The sequence below is a fragment of the Halichoeres trimaculatus genome, unplaced genomic scaffold, assembly GCF_033239565.1.
Source record: "Halichoeres trimaculatus isolate MK-OKI-2021-1 unplaced genomic scaffold, fHalTri1.1 fHalTri1_scaffold_19, whole genome shotgun sequence".
In the NCBI taxonomy this organism is placed as follows: domain Eukaryota; kingdom Metazoa; phylum Chordata; class Actinopteri; order Labriformes; family Labridae; genus Halichoeres; species Halichoeres trimaculatus.
The window spans coordinates 2,122,441-2,148,774 of record NW_027437197.1 but is presented as its reverse complement, the minus strand read 5'-3'; the positions used below and the strand labels follow the sequence as shown (position 1 = coordinate 2,148,774).

The 26,334-nt window shown below is 40.3% G+C and overlaps 2 protein-coding genes across 2 annotated transcripts; one reads left to right on the top strand and one right to left on the bottom strand.

The window, feature by feature from the left end:
* The first annotated feature begins 338 nt into the window (after positions 1–338).
* ccnyl1 (cyclin Y-like 1) lies at positions 339–13,448 on the top strand. Its single transcript, XM_074694377.1, has 10 exons — positions 339–1,331; positions 5,240–5,314; positions 5,404–5,447; positions 6,185–6,285; positions 6,622–6,657; positions 6,738–6,789; positions 6,910–7,029; positions 8,839–9,005; positions 11,971–12,133; positions 12,226–13,448. The coding sequence occupies exons 1-10, from the start codon at positions 1,169–1,171 to the stop codon at positions 12,340–12,342; spliced, it is 1,038 nt and encodes a 345-aa protein (XP_074550478.1). The 5' UTR covers positions 339–1,168; the 3' UTR covers positions 12,343–13,448.
* A 1,166-nt stretch (positions 13,449–14,614) lies between these two features.
* Positions 14,615–18,959, bottom strand: fzd5 (frizzled class receptor 5). Its single transcript, XM_074694376.1, has one exon. It carries the CDS (start codon positions 18,460–18,462, stop codon positions 16,726–16,728), a length of 1,737 nt encoding a protein of 578 aa, XP_074550477.1. The 5' UTR covers positions 18,463–18,959; the 3' UTR covers positions 14,615–16,725.
* Positions 18,960–26,334: the final 7,375 nt, after the last annotated feature.

Here is a 26,334-nt window from a genome sequence, read left to right as displayed (position 1 = left end):
ACGTCTCACAGGAGGCTCCAAATGTGTAATGACACATGGCTCATTAAATCAACTATAAAGTTTATACAAGTATCCTTGAATGAGATGGAAAGCTGTGATTGACAGGTAGATCGTGCAATAGAGGACGGCCTTTAGATTTCACTGTCAAAAAAGGGTGTGGATCAGTGACGATACCAAAATAGCAGAGTTGTAAATACAGTTCATCTGTTTAAATCGTCTCCAACAGACAGCTCCATCAACCAATGAGAAGCTTCAAATCGGCTTGTTTTGATGGCTCCGCCAATAGGAGTGAATGGAATTCTTGGGTAGGCGGGGCTACAACAGATCCCTTCCAAGTGGTACCATTTGTGAGCTCCGGCAACAGATGGCGGCGGTGGCTGGGAGGACCTCCAGCACAAATCTGACGGGGTGGAGGCACTGTTCGGGGAGCCCGGACCAGCTTTAAGCGATGTTTGTCTCTTAAAGAACCGGATCGAAACATTGCCAAACTATTCTTTTTGTATTCCAGCCCTCAGTTTGGGATTTTCTCCTTTTTGAACCTTGGGATTTTCCTGGAGGCCGCAGAAGCCTCGGACTAGATTTGCCAGTACACCGACCCGAGTGCTGGGAGATATCTGGGGGACCGTTTGGAAAGTCATCTGAAACGTATTTTATTACAATTTCTCGAATTACAATCTTGGTATTGTTTGTTTTAGAGCTAGATGTGGTATCTGCATTGCCAAAAATTAATTATTGTTGAGCAGAAAATAAATTAAATAGACGAGCTAACTCAGAGCTAGCCAGCTTGCTATGATGCTAGTTAGCTACTTAGCACAGAAACTTTAGCATTGTGAATGAATGAATGAACTGGCAGCCGCTGGCTTTTAACTAAAAACTGCTTATAATTTTGGAAACAACACACCAGGAATAAAGTAGATTTATTTTCAGAGGAGGTTAAGCCTATTTGGCTAACTCTTGCTGGGCTGCTTGCTGAGACACACCAACAAATGGACAGGAATGCGGCTCCAGGGAGGAGGTGGACAGCGGCGATTTAGCATTAGTGTTGTGCTAACACTGACTATAGCCTGGTAATGTTAATGAGGTTAGAGGAAGCTAACTTTAGCTAGCTAGGAATTTTTGCACTACTTGGACTTGGCTGCGACTGTGTGAAGATTACACCCGGTTTGGAATGGGGAACACGGTATCATGCTGCGTCTCCCCCGAGTCGAGCCCCAAGCTACCGTCGAGGCAACCAGCAGAGCGGCTGGAGGAGTTCCAGACCAGCACCGAAGTGAGCGATGACAACACCGTGCCCTACCTGCAGCACATCAGCGACAGGGAGGTCCCCGATGGTAGGTGTAGCCCCACTCAGCTCTGATTGCCTTAACTTGTTTTCCATACTGTGTTTGAGCCTTTTGTTTGTTTATAGGGAGTTCCATCTTGATTCAGTCACTGCCATTGTGAAAATCCTCCCATTGTCTTAAGCACACAAGTGAACTTTCAGGGAAGGATCCGCTTATTCAAAATATAACACACCAGTATATACCCCCTTTAAACATAATTTTATTACATTTTCAGCTTTACAAGACTGACTCTAATATCTGAAGCCGTCCAGCAGCTGATACAGAGCACTGTGCAAGTTTGTGAGTCTTGCAGAACAATGGGTGTGACACAGCTGCTCCTGTTTGGAAATGATTGTTGATGTTTTGTGGCAGGCAGTGATAACTGGGAATAAAAACAAATCGTGGATCAGGAAGCCTGCACCATGTACCCAGAAGCTGTCACGGTTGGATTATGAAAGATAATGAAGGCTTTCAGTAGTATTACCACCAATTGATATTAGTTGTGCAAACACATTTTGTTAAATGGGACATATCATGCTTATTCTTGATTTAATACTTACATGTAATATAATAAATTTGAAAACAAGACCTTACACCCCCTGAATTTTCAAAAAATGAGATATAGTATTTTTTCTGATATCCTAGAACGAGATTTGATGCCTCTGAAAATAGGTCATTGCCAGTTGGCTACGAGATTACGACCGTTGTGACGACACAAGGATTCTTTCTTTTTATTGAAGTAATCTGATAAAGCAGCTCCTCCTCTGTGATGTCAGTTAGTCACACAACCGCCACCGAGGGATACACCCACCAAGAGCCGAGTATCCCCCCTCAGATGCTGGATGCAGGGACTCTGCTCTGCTGAGCAGCTCGGCTTTACATGGTGAATTAGCAGTTAAAACACTGTAGTTTTAGCAGACGTCATAATACTTGTGAGACTGTGATATTTGCATGCTTGTTCTGACATGCACTGTGAACCTGGACCACAATAATGCTGCGGTAATAACATAGTGAGGAACTGACGGTAGAGGCGATCTTTAGACGACACTTTCAGCATGATGGATAAAACAGACAGAGAAAAGTGAAGGAGCAGGATGGAGCCCTGTTAGAGAAATAGTTTATTGGTGAAGTCTGCCTATATTTCCACGTATAAACTCTACATGTTACAGTACCGCTTTGACTCACCACACTGAAGCGTCCTGAGATGATCTGTGTCCAGGTGGATTTTCTTCCTCCTGAGCTCCGAGATCTTCAGAATGGCCTAAAATGAGGATATTGAGAACGCTATTGTGGGGCAATGAAGGAACTAAATGACTTGTACTGAGGGCAGAAATGCTTTACAGGCATCCTAGTCTGGCATAGTGAAAAGGAGAAACAAGCATGATATGTCCCCTTTAAGACTTCTTATAGAGGACCAACAAATGACATTGAATCATCATTAGAGACAACAAAGTGAAATCCAAAACATCTTTCTTTACTGCTACACCAACAGCTTGAGCTTTATCTGACTGCAACATGTGTTTTGACCAGATCCTGTATTTTCAGTAGTATTGCCACCAGAACAACAACAACCCCTCTGTATAGAAACACAAACTGGTTCAGTATTTAATGTAACCGTAGATAAAACAACTCAGTGACAGGTTGTCAGTTGTGTTTATAGCCGTCCCATCCTTCTGCCAGCAGTGTGCCTGGTCAGACTGAGGATGATGATGACATTCTTGGCTCTCTTTAGCCGGGCATCGCTTCATTTTGATCACAGGGGTGTCATGTTACAGAGTCTGACATTAGCATTGAAAACAAACCCCTTATCTCCTTGGCGCCATATTAACCCCGGGATATTAGCAATGAAAATAGGCTCTATATCCATTATTAGTCCTGTAAGGGGAAGACATTAGAGGTTTTATCCCAGCTCGTATGTGCCCTTGAACAAACTGCATCCTGTGATGTGTTACATGGTGAAACTCCCTGAGCATCAGCAGAGAAACAGTGTGAAATAACTTTGCTATCTTGGGATGACCTTCTTCAAAGTTTGTCTTCTCGTGCTGGGAAGCAGACCCCTGATTGGGAAGGCATCTCAGATATTTCTTTGTGATGAAAGTCCAAACTCAGTCTCGTACAAGCAGACACAAGTGTTGCCACTTCTCATTGACTCCCAGACGTGCACAGTCAGCGTTCTTTCTGTGTGTGTGTGTGTGTGTGTGTGTGTGTGTGTGTTGTTAGGTGTGACCAGCTGTTCAGCAGGGGGTCCAGAATCAGTCCAGCAGTCCTCTCCACATTCCTCGTGTCTCCTCTTGCTGTCTTCACTTCACAAATGCAGCCATCGCCTAATCCTCAGTCCTTTATGTAATGTGCTGTCTGCGCGGATTTAGATAAAGAACACATTTCTCTGAGCCGTGCTCGGATGTAAACCAGGGCTGTTTAAATTTCACCTTCAGGCCTTTTCATGTAAATATTACTGAAGCTTAAAGTCTGGTCTATAAATACCTCCACATCCACTTTCCCTGACTGCAAGGAAAGTCTATAAAACAGAGTTCCCGCGGATCCTTGGAGAGTGTTAAAAGTACGGAAGCGTATTGCATTCACTTGAAGAAAAAAGAAAAACAACTCAGGTTTTTCAGAGTAATTTATTCTTCGGTTTGTTTTTGTGGTAATTAATTTTGTTTTTCTGATTATTATTTTTTTTATTGTTTTTTTTTTTTTGTTATAATTATTTCTGTTTTTATGAGTAATTTTCTTTCTGTTTTCAGATCACTTTTTTCCTGTTTTTAGGAGTAATTTTTTTTCCTGAAGTATCGAGCTACTTCGAAATCCTGTGAGAACCTCCAACCTGCAGACAACTCCCATGGAGGGAGGTTCTCGTGGGATTTCCAAGTAGCTCGATACTTCAGGAAAAAAATTACTCCAAACAGGAAAGAAATAATCTGAAAACAAAAAAAAAATTACTCATAAAAACAGAAATAATTATACCAAAAAAAAAAACAATAAAAAAATATTAATCAGAAAAACAAAACTAAAAACCACAAAAAAAATACTCATAAAACAAAAATAATTATAACAAAAAACAAACCAATGAAAAAAATATGCTTCCGTATAAAAGGCATTGAATTCATAATTCTAAAAATAAGGCCTGAATTGGCATTAAAAAGTCTTCAATCCAAATTTCAAAAGTCTTTAAAAATTGAACACATTGGTGAGATTTATGTTAGTTTGAAGTAAAAAAAAAAAATTAAGTAACATTTATCTATTTTTCTAAATAATTTCCTGATTTATTCTTGTGACAACATGGCGTAATCACAATAGCGGGACTAACAAAACGGTGATGTGGTTGCACCAGGAACTTTTAAAGCAGACGCATGTCTTGGTTCTACCTAGGGTGCCTGGAGAGAGAAAAAAAATGAGGAAAAATTGGCAAAAAAATCCAAAAGTGGCTTAGGAAAACTGATTATGGCAGCAAAATTGAGAATTAGATTACAAAAACCATGAAAAAGTTTAAAAATGGTTGTGACAGTGGCCAAAAAAGATGAATGGGGCAAAATAGGCATGAAGTTGTAAAAATGGGGTTAAAAAAAGGTAAAAAGTGATGATTTGGCGTTTTTGTTTGTTGGTTTTGTTTGTTTCAATTGTGGTTCTTTGTCGACTTCTTTTTAAATTTGATTTCTTAAAAAGTCTTAGATTTAACTTGCCTTGAGCTGTAGGAACCCTGTAAAATCACTGATCAGACTTTACGTTTTAGACTTTAGGAAGGCGTTAGTGATACAGAAATTATCACGCCATGATGCTTTCAATCGCAAATTTGTTCCTGCAGAAATCGATATTAAAACGATGTGTCTGCTAATGGTTTCCTGTGGTTTGTGTCTCCTCACAAATGTCGTTAATTGCTTTCATGAACGACTCGTGTCAACTTTTTGTTTCCTCAGAGCTGGCCTTGGAGTCCAACCCGTCAGACCACGCCCGGGGAAGTACCATCTTCCTCAGCAAGTCCCAGACAGACGGTGAGCAATCCTGACACTCAAAACAGTGATTCACAAAACACCACGCGTGTCACCTGATTCACCGCTGAACATCTCTTCTCCTTTTTCAGTTCGAGACAAGAGGAAAAGCAACCACATAAATCATATCAGTCATGTAAGTGGATCATAAATCTGATAAATGAATGTTCAGCTCTTCTGCAAATCCAGAGTGTCAGAAATGCTTTGAGTGTTTTATTCCTGACAGTATGGAAAGCTTTTAAAACAATATGAGAGCTCTGAGCGCTTAAGCTTTGTGTTAAAACAGGAGGATGAAAGTTTCACCGAGTAAAGAAGCTTTTTATGAGGCTTAACAATCACAATCAAGCATTATCACCATCATTTTGTCACTTAAGATTGGGTTGAAGACACTTTTCTGACTAATTTAAGGTCTAATAAGATCATTTTAGACATAAATAAGGTGTAAACACTTGCTTAGATTTCAGACGTTGCACGGTTTGCATCACTTTTTGCTGCTTCAGTCTCTTTGTTGATCGACTTGACTGCTTCTCACGATGCGTATCATCCTCGTTATGCAAGACCCGCAGAAGTTAAAGGAAGGCATCGATAAGGGACTGTTGATCTGGTTCTCAGCGAGAGTCACTTCCTGATCCCCATCCCTCTTTAAAGTTTCTTTTCTGTAAAAACCCTCCAAGTCATAACCTCAGGACACACCCTCCTCCGCTGCACCTGTGGTTTGGTGCCAGTTTTATAGTTTTCCCAATTTTTGACTAAATCTAATCCTGTCTGAAACGTCAGATTGCCTCAGCTTGATGTCTGGAAACAGGTGATATGAAGCTATCGATGCTAAAATCTGCTCTCAGATCATTGATTCTGTGATTTCACCGTCTCCAGGTATCTCCCGGACCACTGTCGAAGAAATACAGCTCCTGCTCCACAATCTTCATCGACGACAACACGGTCAGCCAGCCAAACCTCAAAAGCACAATCAAATGGTGAGAATTATTAACACATAACGCAGAGGCGCCCCTAAAAGTCCGTCATTTCTCTGAGAAAATCCTGTTACGTCACAGGGTGGTAATCCCGAATAATGCTCAATGGATGCGTGACTAAACCAGATGTCCTCCTGATTCAGGACTCTCCTCTGTAATGACATTATTTCAGAGAATCTGGACACATTTCAACAGGATTATGACGGCGTGTTCAGACGGGGATTCCTGCTGAATGCCTCAGTCACAGTGTGTGGTCATAGATAGAAAAACCCACTAATCTGCTGCTGCGAGTGTTTCAAAACTAATCATTGATGTTTGTTTTTCCTCCTCTGTCCTCAGTGTCACGTTAGCCATATACTACCACATCAAAAACAGGTCAGTGCACAAACAGATCTGAATCTGCTCAGGTTAATGTTGCTGACGTTGTGTTGATTAATGTGTTGTGTTTTCCTCAGGGACTCTGACAGGTCACTGGACATCTTTGATGAGAAGTTGCACCCTTTATCAGTGAGTATAGCCAGCTGTTTACCTGGATGATGGAGATACTCATCCACTGATGAACCCTCTTTAACCGACTGAAAACCTGACGTTTGTGTGTGTGTTTGTGTGTGTGTTTCTCCCTCACAGAGAGAGCCAGTGCCAGACGAGTACTCGCGTGTAGACCCAGAACACAAACTGATCTACCGCTTTGTCAGGACGCTCTTCAGCGCCGCACAGCTCACTGCGGAGTGTGCCATCGTCACTCTAGTGAGTCTGAGTTAAAGCTTGCACTTACTCGTTTTATTTACTTTTTAGATGTTCTAATAGATAATCAAGTGTGCTAAAGATGTTTTCATGAATGTTTAAAAGTCCAAATCAAGGGTTACTTTTAAAAATGCCTCAATCTTTGGTGTTTTCTGAAAACAGGGTTCCTGCAGATCCTTAAAAAGTCTTAAAAGCATTGAATTCATGAATGTAAAAACAAGGTCCAGATGGCTTAAAATATTTTAAATTAATCTTTAAAAGTCTTAAAAATGTTAACACACATTATTATCGTTGTAAATGGTCACACATCTCAAAAAATATTTATATTTATTAAGTAATTTACCATGTGACTCTTGTGATATCACGTCATAATCGTGGAGCGTCAGTTGGTTTGGCTTTCTTGTCTGCCGAAACATGATTCTGTCAAACTGGAAAATTCAAAAACCAAAATATTTCTCTTTAGAAACATGGATATCTGAGTTTTTTTTTTTTTATCTTTTAGGTATGTAGCAAAGAACAGATGCATTAAATAACACTTAGCTTAGGTCTGACAACATCTGGAAGCAGGTGTGAGGGCACACATCATCATCACCTGTTTCGATTTGATTGAGTTTGATTAAATGTTGTGTGTCCAGTTTACAGGACAACGTTGCATCAAAAAACGCTAAAACGCAGCGAAAAAAAATCTGCATTTACACGGAAACCCTGAGGGACTGAAAATGCTGTAGTAAGCATGCCAGGCCTGTAGGAGGCACTATAACTGTCGGGTCCAGAAGCAGCTTTTGGTAGATCTCCACTGAAGTAGAGTTGGGCCGATCATCTGGTGTGTTGGTGAATGCTGAGAGCAGAAATGAAGCAACAGATGCTCATTTTGTTAAAGACAGTCACAGATTCAACAGATTGAGCAGCACAAGAAGAGATCACCACGATTGAAACAATGCTACTGTTGCAGGAAATGCCGGCTTACTGTTTACATGGCAACGGTGTCAGCAGCGCTTCAGAAAAATCCCACTCTGGAGGCCGTTTTCTAAAGTTTGCCTTTCAGGTTGGCTAAACTTCTGTTTCCATGTAAACGCGAGGCCGAAACACAACAAAACTTTTACGTTTCACCCTAAAACCGTTGTCATATAAACAGCCTCTAAACCCTTTTGACAATAAATTGAGTATTAGAGTACAAGTATGCACTAATCTCCCTTAGATGTTTTGTTTTTGTAAATCTGTTAATGAATTTTGTTTGTGTCCGTTTTATTCCTGAGGAATATGTATTTTTATATACAATAGATATTAATGATATGAATAAAAGTAAATAAATGATAGCAGAACCAGCAAACATTAATGTGGTTGCAGCTGGGACTCTATTAATTGTTCCAAACCCTGTGTAATTAATGCAGCGTGTTTTCCGTCTGTGGTTTTTGTGAAGTAAGTCTTAAATCTAGTTTCAAATGGCATCAAAAAGTCTTAAAACATTAACTTTAACTTTCCTTAAGCTGTAGTAACTCTGGAAAATGTTACTGTTGAGAAAGCAAAAAAAAAAAAAAAGAGTTAATGCACTGATGTGAAGAGGTGTTACCTCAAAACGGCCACCAGGGGGCAGTAAACTCCAACAAACAGACATCTTCAGATGACAGTAAACAGAAGAGTCTCCTCTGTAAGGATCACACACAAGCTGCATCCACATGTTTCTGTTCAATAACTAATGGAAACAAAATAAATCTCTACCCGACACCTCAGGCATGTTTCCAAAAGAGGAAACCAGTTTTTATTCGTCACTTTCAGGATCTCCTGACCTCTGTTTCCTCCTCTTTTCTGAAGGTATACCTGGAACGCCTGCTGACCTACGCTGAACTTGATATCTGCCCCGCTAACTGGAAGCGCATCGTCCTGGGAGCCATCCTGCTGGCCTCCAAAGTGTGGGACGACCAGGCCGTGTGGAACGTAGACTACTGCCAGATCCTCAAAGACATCACCGTGGAGGACATGTGAGTTACCTGAGGGGAGGAGGTGGAGCTCTGAGGGCCTTCAGGGGAAGTTTATGGCTTATGGCAGGGGTCTTCAACCTGTGGCCCTGGAGCCTCATGGGGCTCCTTGTAGCTTTAGAAATATTATTAAAATAAAGGGTGTTTCAATTTTTCTTACAGAGGGTATTTATGATACACCTCTTGAAATAAAGCTTTAGATTTTTTTGCAATTTTTTGGATTTTTTTTTATTTCAATTTTCTGACATTTTTGCAAATTAAGAAAAAAAATCCATATTTTTAATATTAAGCTAATTTTTGAATTCTTCATATAAATCCCCATTTTTGCAATTTTAGAAAGTTTTTCATATTTGGAAGTTAAGCAAAATTTTGAAGTTGCATTATTTATTTATTTATTTTTTTTCAAAATTACATTTCAGCAAATGTTTTGAAATATCACAATTTTGCCCATTTTTTAATCCTTTTTTATTTAACATATTTTTGAATTTTTTGTTAAAATTATTTTCAACTTATTGAAACTTCTCAAATTTGCAGATTTATTAAAAATAAAAAACTAAGAAATCACAAAACACTCACAAAAACTTCTCATTTAGGTAATTATTCAGCAGATTATGCACTTTTTTGTCTCAATGTGAAGATAAAGTTGATTTTGTGGCTCCAGGTGAGCTGAGGCTAAACGGCTCTTTGAGAAGTAAAGGTTACAGATTCCTGGATTATGGAGTCCATGACACCGTTCACTTTTCTAAATCATCCAAAAGCAGAAAATTTAGCTTCAGTAACTTTTAGATCCAGGTATTGAGAAGATGATGCTCTTCATCAACACAATAATCCATACACCTGTGGCCTTGACATAACATCCCTGCTCCCCGTCTCAGAAACCTGAGATACAGAAAAACGAATTCGAATATGAATCAGACGCAGCGAGCGCCGTCGCTGTGTGCTGCTCGTTCAATAAAGGAGATGAAACAACAAAGATGCACTTAAAGCAGAGAGAGGAAGCTGCAGGAGAGGCCACGGGCTGGAGCACCACGGCTTTATTTCCTACAATTGCTTTTCCTCTTTGTGTGTGTGTGTGTGTGTGTGTGTGTGAGGTTGAAAGTGCCTCCTTGTTTTTTGTGATTTGGAAAGGTGCGTTCACCGCCTGCATCCGTCCTCTCCCTCCATCATCCTCCATCCTTCCTCCCTCTCTCGTCTGTCTCTGACCCGCGCTCTCGGCGCTCTAATTTCGTGGCCATCATTGAAGTGTCTTTGTAAGCTGAGCCGGTCTGCGTGGAGCGATGGAGGAAGGGAGCAGAGAGGAGACGCACAGACGAACAGGGAGGGAGGGAGAAATGCAGGGGAGGGTCTCAAGTGCTCTCACTGCTTCTACATAATGGCCCCCAGCTCTCGCCCACTCCATTAGTTGCCCTGGGAGACCAGACACACACTCACACACTCAGGCACACACTCAGGCTCACTCTCAGCACCTTTGCTGACCAACAAAGCATCTGAGATGCTGTCTCTGTGGCGACCACCTCCCTGAGCTGAGATGATGAGGATGATGGAGGTTGTTGTCTCCAAAGATGAAATGTGAAGTCTGATTACCTGCATGTGTGTGTGAGCGTGTGTGTGTTTGGAGTCCAGCTCATCACAAATTTAAAGTCTGACCTTTGATCCAGCTTCACTTTTGTTTTAAACCTGAGCGTCTCATCGAGCAGGCAAACGTTAACATTTAATAGCTTCATTTGACTCTCCGGAATTAACATTATAGATATCAACAGCATAATTAAAACTAGTGACAATTCAATTTTGACTAGTCAAAAATACAGTTGGAGATATCTATAATTCAGTTTTAACTAGTCACAATGACAGTTAGAGATATCTGTAGCTCAGTTTCCACTAGTTAAAACTGAGTTACAGATATCTGCAATGACTCCCCGAAAGCTGCCCTTCGCCTCGTCACGCATCCTAAATGTCACTTCCAGATATCTCTAATTCAGTTTGGACTATCCAGACAGTTAAAGATATCTTAAAGTGATACTCCGGGATGGAACAAGTTGGGTCCTATCACAAGGTTTAGGGCAGAAATTACCCCTACAGCAGTGTTTTTGTGCAGCAGAAGCCCAGAGTGCTCGCACCAAACACCCCCTCCCTGCTCCTCTGCTGGTTTCCTCTGCACTCAGACGGGGCCATATTTTACTTGACCAAAAACACAAATAAACGGACTCCCACTGAAAAAATCTGATATCAGTCTGCATTCACGCTTTATTTAGAGAATTTTCAGCGCTTTACTTTCACACAAAAACACCGCTAAATAAGGCTCTAGTTCTCATCGTGTCTCTTCGTCCTGGCAGACTACCTGCGTTTGTTTATATCACCACACTGAAGCGTCCTGAGATGATCTGTGTCCAGGGGGATTTTCTTCCTCCTGAGCTGCAGAACCGTCCGGGTCTGACTCGGGGTCCAATACAAAAGGACATATCCTACACTCTGCCATTTTATTAGTGCTATCAATGCCTTACGGTGAAGTTTTGGCAAACAGCAAACTCGCTCGGTCTGCTCCATTCAGTGTGGCGATTTTGTAAATATTGCCATGCTGTAAAAACCGCCCCCTGGCTCCACCCCCTCCGCCCCTCTGATAGAACTGACCAATCAGAGCACAAAGGGCTGTGATGTTGCGAGGTTACTGGAGGTCATTCTGCAAACGGAGCGTTTCAACGAGATCTTCAGAATGGCCTAAAATGAGGATATTGAGAACGCTATTGTGGGGCAATGAAGGAACTAAATGACTTGTACTGAGGGCAGAAATGCTTTACAGACATCCTAGTCTGGCATAGTGAAAAGGAGAAACAAGCAGGATATGTCCCCTTTAAGTTGTGGGTATCTGTTTTACATATCCAGACTAGATATTAAATGTTCAAAGGGCTTGCCGTAGTCAGAGAAATGTTTTTCCTTTGGATCGACTCTGACTCCTCTTTCCTGTCTCCAGGAACGAGATGGAGCGCCACTTCCTGGAACTTCTGCAGTTCAATATCAACGTGCCAGCCAGCGTGTACGCCAAGTACTACTTCGACCTGCGGCAGCTGGCCGACGACAACAACCTCAGTTTCCCTCTGGAGCCTCTGAACAACCAGCGAGCCCAGAAACTGGAGGTGAGTGTTTGTCATAGACTTCCTCCTGTCGCTTCAGTTCGTCTCAGCGACTCCAACGCCATAAACACCTTCTCCTTACGTTTCATCTTCAGGCCATTTCAAGACTCTGTGAGGACAAGTACAAGGACCTGAGCCGAGCCGCCATGAGACGATCCTTCAGCGCAGACAACCTGATAGGTATACGACACTCCAACGCTGTGCTGTCATAGGTCAGTCCTGGACAAACAGAGCCGCCACCGCCGACACAGCCCTGACGTGGGAGGAGGACTTCCTGTTTGACCTGCTCGAGCTGTGATTGTCAAATTTAACTTGAAATTCAGGTGTTAACCCAAAACGTCACTACACGGTTCTTCTTCTTTTACGTATCTCATATTTATTTCTTAATTATCCCGCACTCCCAGGAGAAACATCGAGCGTTTTCCTGCAGGATGAGGATGAGGTGTGTTCACTTATTAAGGCGTTAACAAACTTCATGGAAAGACAAAAAACAAAACAAGCAGCAAAACAGTCTGAAAATCCACTGAGGGAAAAGAAAATGAAACTTCAGGAAGGCTCAGAGTTCTGTTAAGTTTGCGTGAGCAAAGCTGGATGAGGTGTTGTTGCTTTTGTCTTTTCATGGAGTTTTTGAGGCTGAAGAAAACACTTTCCAGCAGATTTAACATCAGATGAAGTCGTTCCTTGTAAATTAGAGTTAAATCCAAACGTTATGTCTGAGCGGGGGTGTCATGATTCTTAAAAACAGAGAGATTCAGTTTCAGCTGAAACGTGTCTCTCTTTGAGATATCCTCAGAATGGCGACGCCTCCTCCTCCTCAGACGTTTGACGTGTTTACGGTGAAGTCCAACAGTTTGATTCTACTTTTAGTACATTATCCACAGTTTTGTATTTGTTTTTTTTTATTCGGAGCATGTTTCAGAGAAAGTATTGATCTCTAATTATTCCACGACGTAAACAAACCTGCAGTCAGCTGTTCATCAGGAGTGCCAACCTGGAGTCAGACATAGAAACAGTTTACAGAGTCTGGATCAGTGTTTCAGCAGTTAGGTCGCCATATTGTTAAGACCAGGGTTGAGTCTGAGTCCTGTCCCCCCAAAAATCCTGCCAATCCTGACCTCAAAGAGCCCAACGCCCCCAAACTGGTTCACAGAGTCCGTGCTCGTCCCGAGCAGAGCTTTGAACAAACTCCAGCGACCCTGAGGGCCAGACTGACGGACACTCCCTCCTTTTTGCTTACTATGTAGGCTACTAGCTGTGAAATTTGTCTTGTTTTTAATTGAAAAAAAAACATTTGCAGATGGAGTATTTTAAATAAACACTAATCATGTAACAAAGAAACGCTGTCTGAGGTGGTTTGTGTGATGTGTGGCGTGTCGTCAAACATCAAATGTAGCTTCTGCTGTATTTCCTTTGAGCAGGGGATTATGGGAGCTGTAGTCTTTGTTTTTCAATAACGCCTATCAATTGTGATTCTAGCCTAATGTCTGATAATTGATCTAGTTGAAAATTTGAGATCAAGGATCTTCAACCTGTGGCTCTGGAGCCTCATGTGGCCCTTTGACTCCTTTGCAGTGGCTCCTTGTAGCTTTAAAAAATATTGAAATTAAAAATTTTTATTTTTCTTACAGAGGGTTTTGAAGATTGAAGACACTGATACTAAATGAAATCATGCATTAATATTTTGTTGAACTAATGATAAAAGACAACAAAAAGATATTTATTAGAAATTAGTTTGGAAAGAAAAAAGAAAAAATGATATGGGTCAAAAATAATCATCAGTTTCTTACTGCTGAAATTTAATTTCACCACATTTTTGAACCTGGCCAAATCGGCATTAGCATCAAAGTAGAATCACATCTGTCACACTTTTAATTTTCTGAGGATTTTGCAAATTTTTTACAAACTTTCAAAACTTTATTTTTTATTTAAATTTTTGGGACATTTTTTCAATCAAGAAAAAAATCTAAATATTTTTGCAAATTTTTGCAAATTTCTTTTTTAGGGGGAATTTTCTGCAAATTATTAAATTCTTTTTTTTTTGCTTTTTATATAAAAAGGAAATTTTTGAATTTTGTACTTTTTTTTGAATTTTTTTTTTGTATTACTATAATTTCTTGTTTTGTTTTGTTTTTGTTCTCTTTTTCAAAATTAAGAAAGTTTGGCAAATTTGTTAAGAGATTTATATGATGCAGCTTACAGGAGGAGAATCCATCAACGCACCTGAGACAGAGATGAGGTGAGTCAGACTTTGAATAATATAATGACTTTAAGTTATTTTATGAACCTGATTTTATGACATAAATTTAACTTGAGTCTGTGAACAGATTTTCCTGTCTCTTTAAATTTTATTCCGCAGGTTAACAAAATGATCCAAAAACCCTCGGTCCCGCAGAGCTGAAGCATGAAAAACTTTGACAGAAAAAAGTTCTGGAAACTTCAGATTTATTACAGAAACACTTCAGATGAACATGAGACACGTTTATCTCCACATTATAACAAACTCTGTGTTTTATCCTTTGAGGAAATCTATCGACAGGATTCACTCAGACACAAACCTGAGCGTCAGTTTGACCGACACTCAGTCATTCACTCATTAATCAGGCTGATAAATTAGAATAATCCAACACACAGGAGCTGTTACAGCAGTTGACCAACAACAGAAAGAGAACATCTCTAAACATGAGCAGGGAAAGAAACTGTTCAAATCTCAGACATTAGGTGTAATTTTTACCCATCAGACCACAGATCCCTGATAATATCAGTTCATTTGAAATAAAAATTAGATTGTTATATTTAAAAGAAGAAGAAGTCCTGAATTGGAGCCCCTTTTAAAAGGAAAATGCTCCTTTAGTCCAACAAGCGACATCTGAAATAATCGTTTGAAATAATTTTTTATCAAATATTTTTTTTAAACCAGATCCATTCAAACTGGTATTTTTTATTATCATCACTGGAAACAATAGTTCTGCAAACCTTCAAACTTTAAAGAGGAAAAACAAACAAAAAAGATATTTATTAGAAATAAGTTTGGAAAGAAAAAAAAAAAAATGATATGGGTCAAAAATAATCACCAGTTTCCCACTGCTGAAATTTAACTTTGCCACATTTTTAGAATCTGGCAAAAATGCTTATTACCATCAAAAACTGTTTTTCCACTGGTCAGGAGTCCAAAAGATGCAAAAATACAAAGATTTTATATAACACTGGCATTGATATTTTGTCAAACCTTCAAACTTTAGAGGGAAAAACAAACAAAAAGACAACAAAAAAGATATTTATAAGAAATTAAATATCGTTTGAAATTATTTGTTAGAAATTGGTAAGAAAAAATAAAAAATGATATGGGTAAAAAATAATCACCAGTTTCTCACTGCTGAAATTTAATTTCACCACATTTTTAGAATCTGGCCAAAATGCTCATTAGCATTTTAAAAATGTTTTCCACAGATAAGGGGTCCAAAAGATGCAAAAATACAAAATCAAACATTATAAATGATGTTTTTAAATGTTTAATTTTAGCATCATCATTCTTATGAATTTTAAACTTAGTGAGTTATTTTTAAGTTTTATAATTTTATCTTTTTTGCGAAGGATAGAGGGGCATCAACTGTAAAATTAGTTTTAAATAAAGGGATAAACTGCAAATTAAGAAAAGCTTAAAACCTCTGTTTAAGTTGTTTTAGTTATGAATTAAAAAAAACTCTTACTGACTGATTATTTAACAATGTATGTCTGTTAGCAGTGTTTTTATGACATTAAGTAAAAGAAAAACTAAAGTAATGGTGTTAAAGTCTGGACCTGTGGGTTAATGGGCTGCTGCAGTTCCGCTGTGAACCACCAGATGGAGCTAAATCACACTTTCATTCCCCTCCTGAGCTGATCACCTCTGATGTTCACAGATCAGACGCGTTAAAAACAGAGTTTAGTGTCTTTAAATGTGACCTCAGAGCCTCTAACGCTGCTCCTGTCAAACTGAAACTCCTCTTCGCTCAGCGGAGCTTCAACAAAGCTCGTCTCCCTCTCTGTGATCACACAAAACACACCTGATATCAAAGTCAAACACGGACATTACACTGCACATTTTTCTACAGGTTTGTACAATCAGGAGACGAGTTCCTCTCGGGGTCGCTCCGGTTTGTGGCAGTGACGGTGGTTGTTTGAGAAGTATCACACTGTACAGAGATTTTTCCATTTTTACACAACATTTTTACACTATTTACAAAAATAAATATGTTGTTTTTTTCTCTCGTTTCTCAGGATTAAATCACAGAAAAGGTGTTTCCTGTTTGGATCCAGGACTCTCTGAGGTTTGAGGAATGTTTTCACACAAAATGTTCGTCGAATATTTCTGAGTTTAAAGAATCAGTGAGTCAGTGAATCTTCTGCTCCTGATTTTATAAAGTTTAAACTCCGATCGTTCAGTCGTTTCATGGACAAATTCCCTTTTTAGACTCTGAATCTTTTGGTACATTTTCATCCTCAGTCGTCAGAGCGATACACAAGCTCATGATGTTTGTCCAAACTCCCTCTGAATGTTCCTGAGGATCCAGAGTTCACTTCAGACCTGGTCCTCCAAAAAGCTGGCCCCAGTCCGCTCATATATGCGAGGGAGCTGCTTTATGGTACATCCCTGACGTCAGCCCAGTCCCTGTGTGTCCGGTCAAAGCAGTACTGACCTCGCTGTACATGGAGGGGGGAGCTGTCGCCTTCTGCTGCCAGCAGGGGCAGCATCGAGCCACAAACCTCCTCCAGGACTCCACAGTCTTCCCAGACCAAATCCAGACCCCCGAGGTGATTCCCACCACAAGGCACATGAAGTACTTGAGCATGAAGACGGCGTAGTCCGGGCCAATGCCCAGGCGCTGGCGCTCGGAGAGGCACATGCACGCCAGCGCCCGCTCCCAGCCGGGTCGGTAGTGCTGCTCGTAGACCAGGCAGGCCACCACGATGGTCGCAGGGACCGTGTAGAGAACCGTGAAGAGCCCGATGCGGATCATCAGCCGCTCCAGTTTGTCCGTCTTGGTGCCGCCTTGCTTGATGATGCTCCGGATGCGGAAGAGCGAAACGAATCCGGCGAGCAGGAAGAGCGAGCCGGTGAAGAGGTAGACCACAAGAGGGGCCAGGACAAAACCCCTCAGGTTCTCCAGACTTTGGTTCCCCACGTAGCAAATCCCAGCCACGGGGTCCCCGTCCACGGAGCTGAGAGCCAGGACCACGATGGTCTTCACGCTGGGGATGAGCCAGGCGGCGAGGTGGAAGTACTGGGAGTATCCTGCGATGGCCTCGCTGCCCCACTTCATCCCCGCCGCCAGGAACCAGGTGAAGGACAGAACCACCCACCAGATGGAGCTCGCCATGCCGAAGAAGTACACCAGGAGGAAGACCAGGGTGCAGAGCGCCGGGCCGGTGGTGTCGTACAGGACGTGCAACTGGTCTCCACCAAGGCTGCTGCTGGAGCCGCACGCCACTCGCTCGTGACCGGCCACCAGGCGGATGATGTAGCCCAGAGACACGAAGAGGTAGCACGCCGCCAGGAAGATGATGGGCCTCTCGGGGTACTTGAAGCGCTCCATGTCGATGAGGAACGTGGCGACCGTGGTCAACGTGGAGATGAAGCACAGCACCGACCACAGCCCGATCCAGAAGCTGGTGAAGGCGCGTTCGTCCGGTGAGAAGTACGGCTGGTGGCAGGGCTGGGCACAGTTAGGAAGGGGGCCGGTTTGGACTTGGCCGTACAGGGTGTGGGACTCCCTCTTGATGGGAACAAGAGGGTCCCTGCAGCGACACTCCCTGTCACACTGAGGTGGACTCGGGGGTCTGGTCCGGCCTTTGGAGGTAGGCTTGGGGAAGAGAGGAGCCAGGGTGGTGGTCTCGCTGCTGTTCTGGTCCATGCACAGGACGTCGTCGCCCTGCTGGGGCAGCTGCTCGCAGCTCATCCTCTCGGGCCACTCGAAGCCGTACTGACTCATGAGCGGGGAGCAGCCGCGCTTGGCTCGCTCGCACACGGAGCGGCATGGGGGAAGGGGTTTACGGTAGTCCGGCAGGCAGATGGGGGTGTACATGCTGCAGAGGAAGAACAGCAGGTCTGGGGAGCAGCGGATCCGGACTAGGGGCCAGAACTGGTGGACCTCCAGCCCCACCTCCTCCTGGGTGTCGTGGTTGAACTGATTGGGCATGTAGGTCAGGTTGTAGCCGATGCCCCTGCACATGGGGACGGTGATGGGCTCACACACCAGGTCCTTGGAGGCTCCTGAAGTGAGACCAGGACCCCAGACCAGCAGCAGAAAGAGGCGCTGCAGGAGCGTGGAGCTGCACCTCGATGACTCCATCATGGGTGATCAGAATGTTTCTTTAACAGTCATTAAAACGTGAAAAGTGAAGGAGGAGCTTCTTCAGAAACAGACTCTGTGTCCTGGGGGTAAATCCAAACAGGTCTGCTGTCAATCATTCACCTGAGCTCGGAGAAAGTTCATCTCCTCTGGTCACGTTCCAATAAATTTAACGACCCTGTAACATTTTCACCAGCTCTGCGTCTCCTCCACAGCTCCTGAAGGAGAGGAAAAGTCTCATGTTGGAGGAAAAGTGGAGGAAAAAGTGTCAAACGGAGCTGAAGCGTCCGATCCCACAGCGTGAAATCCACCTGAAGTCTCCTCCCGGGCTGTTTACTCCCTCTGCGCAGGAAAAAGAAACTTCCAGGTAGCTGTTACCGTTCCTCAGGGTTTTAAACCTGCCGTGTTTCCTGTTTCTGCACGGGGAGCGGGAAAATAATCCTCCACGTTCGAAACTTCTCTGTGACGAACTCCAGCAGCGCGTGCCTGTCCGAACCCTCAGAGAGCGCGAGGACGGAATGAAGTCCGTCTGAAGCTGCAGCTCCTCATCACACGGGGGGTGGTGCGTTCAGGGGCTGTGGGACATGTCACTCTGAGTCACATGCGACATGTGTGATGAAGAAAAATGAGCAGAAAACGTTTTTTAAAGTCTGATCAGCGAAAGATCAGAAGTTAACACGTGAAAAAAATTTTTTTTTGACTTTACAGTACATTTTAGATACAACAAAAAACAGAAAATTAAATTTGTATACAAATTACAAAACAAAACGAATGAAACTAAGAAAGTATTAGAGGTGGGAGAGAAAAAATTACTGTATTGTAACATCAGGATCTTTTGTTTAATGATTTTAAATTCAGTGTTTCGTTGTTTCTTTTTCAAATTTTTTTTTCTTTTTTCTTTTTTTAAATTTAAGTCGTTTATTTTAGTCTTTGTTTTATAAATTGGGTTGGTAAAAAATTGAGCTGTCAGATCCTTGAATAAATCTTAAAAACTGACTCACATGTACGGAGGAAGATTTGGGGCCACTAAACATTTAAGAAAAAATAACACCCAAAGTTGGAATTCTGACTTTTTCTCAGGAATAAAAAATAAATGATAATAATAATAATAATAATAATAATAATAATAATAATAATAATAATAATAATAATAAAATAAATACATAAATAAATACATACAATAAAATAAAATATTGAGTTTTTTTCAGTGGCTCTTTTCTCTTCCATACACATTATTTGATTTTTGGGGGGAAATATGGCTCCTGATATAGTCTGTGGACATCATAATCATTCAACTTTTTTACTTGGTCTGGTTTTAAAAAAGCAAACTTTAAATCGCAAAAAAATAAATAAATATCAAAGAATCACTACTGAATCGTTGCCCCAAAAACTGTACAAGAATTGAATAATGAGAAAAGCAGATTTCCCCAGCCTTGGAAAGTATCCGCTAATAAAGTCAGATAAATTTTAAACAATCAAAAAAATGAACTATGTAAAGAAATAAAATGTAAATACAGACAAAAACATTCAAGGAGCACAGCTCAATAAGTGATGAGTTATACAAAAGTATATTTTTGTGCTGCGTAAATGTTTTTATCGATGTTACTATGTCTTTTCACGTTAAAAAGATTATTTTTCTATGGAGGAATTAATTTTCTTGATGATTATAGTTAGTTATATGATTTTGTTTCTTGTATCAGTGCATTTTTTTATTTATCTGTTTTTGTTTGTAGTTGTATTTATATATGTGTTACACTAACCACAGGAAAAAAAAATAGAAAAAAATGTTGAAAACAAATTTTCCACATGTTCTGATGTAATAATCAAAACAATGTCGTGAATTTTTTGCATTTCTTGGTTTCTTGGTGGAAAGCGGTTTCTCCCAGCGGCCCCTGAACGCATCTCTGAGTTGTATTTATGACTTCCTGCATTAAGAGGTGAGTTCACCAGGAGAGCTTTAAGGTCTCACACATGATGGATCAGGTCTCCTCACACACACACACCCTGATGACCACACACACACATTTCCTCTGTACACACACTCACATAACAGAATAATGTTTCTATTGGTGTATTGGTATGATTTCAAAATCACAACACACCTTTAACTCTTTCATAGTCACGTAAACTCAACCAGGAGATAAATCCAGTTTTTAATAAACCAGAGTTCATGAACACACCGTTTTATCTTCACTGGATCAAAGTGTGAAAATAAGAGTGTGTGAGTGAACGAAGCACACAGCTCAGGTAAAGGTGTTTGTGTTTAAAGAGACACATTAAAAGAGTATCTGTGATCACACACACACACACACACACACACACACACACACACACTGAGCCATAGCCCACATAGGACAAAGGTCACAACGCTCTCCAGGGGACAAAGGTCTCACAGGGTGTGTTTGTATGTGTGTGTGTGTGTGTGTGTGAGTGTGTGTGTGTGCTCAACAAATCAGCCATGTCGAGTCATTCTGCGCTGATTTACCTTCTCTCAGGTTACTCTGATAAATAAAGGAAACAGGGAGGAGGAGGAGTTCATGTGTAAAGCCTGCACCACATCAATCTTTGCAGTGTACACACACACACACACACACACACACACAGTCTTACCTGATTGCTTGTGGTGTGTTTTCCAGGTGCTGTTTGATTAAGACTTAGAGGAGAACACGAGGAGACGTGACCTGCATCCTTTCCTGATCAGGTAACCACGACAAACACACGCGTGTTTGTTCTTCTGTACCGCAGAGGACAGGAGAACAAGAACACACACACACACACACACTCACACGCTGTGTGCTAACGGCTAAAGTCGCTAACCCGTCTGTCCAATCCACCATACCTTTAATCACACAAACTTCACCACCTTATCACGTTGATTTCTCCTGTAAAGATGCTGTTTTATAATTGTGTGTGTCTCTTCCAGGCGTTTTGGTCAACCCCTAGTGGACGCTCAGGGAACTGCAGATTTGAGCACTTCTCCACTGGCTTAATGTTTTAAAACCAGAGTTTTCTGATTGGTTGTTGCACACTGGCTCTTCCTGCATCGTCTGAATGTTTGTGATTAAGAGTAAAGTGAAATGAAGGCTGAAAACAGCGGATGTTTCCTTTAACAGTGACAAAAACAGCCGACACTCTGCTCGGCTCAGACCTGCTGAAAGCTCGGACGTGGCCAAAGAGCCTCTGAACAACCAGGTCACTGGGAACACTGGGGCCCTGCCAGCTTTTGTGCAGCAGCTCGCTACACAGCATGTCAGGGGGGACTGTGTGTGTGTGTGAGTGTGTGTGTGTGTGTGTGTGTGTGTGTGTGTGTCAGAGCCCTCCTCTCATGTTGTGAGAGCAGAGGCCCACTGCTCCACTCCTCTGTGACCGTTGTCCACCTCCCCCCTCCTCCTGTCTCCCCTCCCTCCCTCCTCCGTCCTCCTTTTTCTCCTTAAACTGTCTTTTGTTTTCATTTTCGTTGGCATTTCTGCTCCGTCGTTGTTCGGGGCCCTAAATGAGTCTTGACGAGCCCGCGGGCCATTGGAGAAGCACAAAGGACTTCGTTCTACTCGCTACAGTTGATCCATTGTGGGCGTCCCACAATGCACTAATTGGCGATGACAATTAAGCGCGGTCGACACTCAGCTTCAATTTGCCCGCTGCTCCACGCTCATCGCGAGCAAACGCTGCAGCCTGTGAGTGCTGACACGATGCAGATTCACTCGTCAGGTTTACGTGCACCTTCGATTCACACGTTTCTCCACTCGCTCAGTTTGAGGCCGGACAGCGTCATGAAAACGGACACATGATGGATCGCCAGCCCAGCCTGGGAACCTTTGAGAGAAAACTGATAAAACACGAGTCTTTGAGCTTCTGTAGAGAAATATCTTCAGGATTTTATGTCAACATTTGATTTAATTACAATTTATTAACTTTTACCTTTTTTTTTCAAAAATGCTAGAGAAAAACAACCTTCAACATGTCTTAATGAACTGTTCATGAAAATAACATTTGGAAACAGAAATATCCAAGAACTGATGAAAAATGAAACAGTATGTATGTATGTGTGTCATACTGATTATGATAAAAACGATTGTTATTTCCGTTTTGTTGTGTTTATATTGATTTATGTGTTTATAAAGATTGTACTGGACAAAAAATGTTTGGGAAATAAATATCTAAGATTTGACGAATACAGAATCAAACCAAAGAATGAAAAAAGTAAGGGGTTAGCCTTTGTTTTTTGTGTCAAATTTTGCAACTTTTTTTTCCCCCAAAGATAAAAAAAATTCTACATTTTTTGTGCTGGTGAGGTTCATGAAAAGAAAGTTTGTGACCAAATTATCTATAATGTCATGACTATAGAATCTTACCAAAAATTGGAAAAAAAAAAAAAAAAAAAACGTAAGGGGTTAGCCTTAGTTTTTTTTTTTTTTTAATTTTTGCATCATTTTTTAGTGATAGTTTTTCCAAAAAGAAACGATGTCCTACATGTTTTGTTTTGGTTAGGCTCATTAAAAAGTTTGGGGACATGAATATCTAAGAAATAATATAAAAAAAAAAACAGAACAAACCCAAAATTGAGAAAACCTAAGGGGTTAGCCTTTGGTTTTTACAATTTTTGGTCAATTTTTTTTTTCTTAAAGTTACAGGGTTTAACATGTTCTGTGCAGCTCAGATACGTGAAAATAATGTTTGGGAAAAGACTAATCTAACATTTAATGAATACAGCATCTAACCAAAAATTGAAAAAACCTAAGGGGTTAGCCTTTGGTTATGGTTTTTGTTGTTGTTGTTGTTTTTCAAGTTTTTGCAGAAATTTTTTTAGTTGTACCTTTCCTCAAAAATAACAATGTTCTATGGCGGTAATGTACCGAAGGAAAAGTTGCCAACCGCCCTATAACAAGAAGTAGAAGAAGAAGAAGAAGAAGAAGAAGAAGAAGAAGAATGTTCTGAATGTTCATGAAAAAAAGTCTGGGGACATGAATATCTCGGAAATGTTGACAAAACAGAACCCACCCAAAATTTGAAAAAGTAAGGGGTTAGCCTTTGGTTGGTATCAAATTTTGGGGAGATAGATTTTTTTTCTTAAGGATATAAGGTTTTACATGATCTGTTCAGCTGAGGTACATAAATAAAGTTTGGGAAAAGAATTATCAAAGAAGTCAAGACAGTAACCAAAAATTGAAAGAAATTGACTTAAGGGGTTAGCCTTTGTTTTTTTCAAGTTTTGCAAAAAAAAACATTTTCCCAATTTTTCCAAAGGAAATACAAGGTTTTCTATGATCTGTACAGCTCAGGTACTGAAAATAGGGTTTTGGAACATAAATCTATAAGAAATAATCAAAAACATGACCCACCCAAAAATTGAAAAAATCGTAAGGGGTTAGCCTTTGTGTTTTTTTCAAGTTTTGCAAAAAAATGTTTTCCCAATTTTTCAAAAGAAAATACAAGGTTTCGTGTGATCTGTACAGCTCTAGAAAATTTAAAAAGGGGTTTAGGAACATAAATGTATCAGAAACAATCAAAAACATGACCCACCCAAAAATTGAAAAAAACGTAAGGGGTAAGCCTTTGGTTTCGTTCAAGTTTTGCAAAATAATGTTTTCCCAATTTTTCCAAAGGAAATACAAGGTTTCGTGTGATCTGTACAGCTCAGGTACTGAAAATAGGGTTTAGGAACATGAATGTATCAGAAACTAGCAAAAACATGACCCACCCAAAAATTGAAAAAAACCTAAGGGGTTAGCCTTTGTGTTTTTTTCAAGTTTTGCAAAAAAATGTTTTCCCAATTTTTCCAAAGAAAATACAAGGTTTTGTGTGATCTGTACAGCTCTAGAACATTAAAAAGGGGTTTAGGAACATAAATGTATCAGAAACAATCAAAAACATGACCCACCCAAAAATTGAAAAAAAGGTAAGGGGTAAGCCTTTGGTTTCGTTCACGTTTTGCAAAAAAATGTTTTCCCAATTTTTCCAAAGGAAATACAAGGTTTTGTATGATCTGTACAGCTCAGGTACTGAAAATAGGGTTTGGGAACATAAATGTATAAGAACTATCAAAAACATGACCCACCCAAAAATTGAAAAAAAACCTAAGGGGTTAGCCTTTGTTTTTGTTCAAGTTTTGCAAAAAAATGTTTTCCCAATTTTCCAAAAGAAATACAAGGTTTCGTGTGATCTGTACAGCTCAGGTACTGAAAATAGGGTTTGGGAACATGAATGTATCAGAAATAATCAAAAACATGACCCAACCAAATATTGAAAAAATCGTAAGGGGTTAGCCTTTGTGTTTTTCAAGTTTTGTAAAAACATGTTTTCCCAATTTTTCCAAAGGAAATACAAGGTTTCGTGTGATCTGTACAGCTCTAGAACATTAAAAAGGCGTTAAGTAACATAAATGTATAAGAAATAGTCACAAACATTACCCACCCAAAAATTGAAAAAAAAACACCTAAGCGGTTAGCCTTTGTGATTTTCAAGTTTTGCAAAAAAATGTTTTCCCAATTTTTCCAAAGAAAATACAAGGTTTCGTGTGATCTGTACAGCTCAGGTACTGAAAATAGGGTTTAGGAACATGAATGTATCAGAAACTATCAAAAACATGATCCACCCAAAAATTGGAAAAAAACCTAAGGGGTTAGCCTTTGGTTTCGTTCAAGTTTTGCAAAAAAATGTTTTCCCAATTTTTCCAAAGGATATACAAGGTTTTGTATGATCTGTACAGCTCAGGTACTGAAAATAGGGTTTGGGAAGATTGATGTATCAGAAACTATCAAAAACATGACCCACCCAAAAATTGAAAAAAACCTAAGGGGTTAGCCTTTGTGTTTTTTTCAAGTTTTGCAAAAAAATGTTTTCCCAATTTTTCCAAAGAAAATACAAGGTTTAGTGTGATCTGTACAGCTCTAGAACATTAAAAAGTGGTTTAGTAACATAAATGTATCAGAAACAATCAAAAACATGATCCACCCAAAAATTGAAAAAATCGTAAGGGGTTAGCCTTTGTGTTTTTCAAGTTTTGCAAAAAAATGTTTTCCCAATTTTTCCAAAGGATATACAAGGTTTCGTGTGATCTGTACAGCTCTAGAACATTAAAAAGTGGTTTAGTAACATAAATGTATCAGAAACTATCAAAAACATGACCCACCCAAAAATTGAAAAAAATCGTAAGGGGTTAGCCTTTGTGTTTTTCAAGTTTTGCAAAAAAAAAATTTCCCAATTTTTCCAAAGAAAATACAAGGTTTTGTGTGACCTGTACAGCTCTAGAACATTAAAAAGTGGTTTAGTAACATAAATGTATCAGAAACTATCAAAAACATGACCCACCCAAAAATTGAAAAAAACGTAAGGGGTTAGCCTTTGTGTTTTTCAAGTTTTGCAAAAAAATGTTTTCCCAATTTTTCCAAAGGATATACAAGGTTTCGTGTGATCTGTACAGCTCTAGAACATTAAAAAGTGGTTTAGTAACATAAATGTATCAGAAACTATCAAAAACATGACCCACCCAAAAATTGAAAAAAATCGTAAGGGGTTAGCCTTTGTGTTTTTCAAGTTTTGCAAAAAAAAAATTTCCCAATTTTTCCAAAGAAAATACAAGGTTTTGTGTGACCTGTACAGCTCTAGAACATTAAAAAGTGGTTTAGTAACATGAATGTATCAGAAACTATCAAAAACATGACCCACCCAAAAATTGAAAAAAACGTAAGGGGTTAGCCTTTGTGTTTTTCAAGTTTTGCAAAAAAATGTTTTCCCAATTTTTCCAAAGGAAATACAAGGTTTTGTATGATCTCTACAGCTCAGGTACTGAAAATAGGGTTAGGTAACATAAATGTATCAGAAACAATCAAAAACATGATCCACCCAAAAATTGAAAAAAACCTAAGGGGTTAGCCT

What these genes read in the sequence shown, in the direction of transcription:
- ccnyl1 (XM_074694377.1), top strand. Translation starts at nt 1,169, where the DNA reads ATGGGGAACACGGTATCATGCTGCGTCTCCCCCGAGTCGAGCCCCAAG. An exon ending in CGACAGGGAGGTCCCCGATG is followed by an intron (nt 1,332 to 5,239) that starts GTAGGTGTAGCC and finishes TTGTTTCCTCAG; the next exon opens with AGCTGGCCTTGGAGTCCAAC. An exon ending in CAGCAAGTCCCAGACAGACG is followed by an intron (nt 5,315 to 5,403) that starts GTGAGCAATCCT and finishes CTCCTTTTTCAG; the next exon opens with TTCGAGACAAGAGGAAAAGC.
- fzd5 (XM_074694376.1), bottom strand. Translation starts at nt 18,462, where the DNA reads ATGATGGAGTCATCGAGGTGCAGCTCCACGCTCCTGCAGCGCCTCTTT.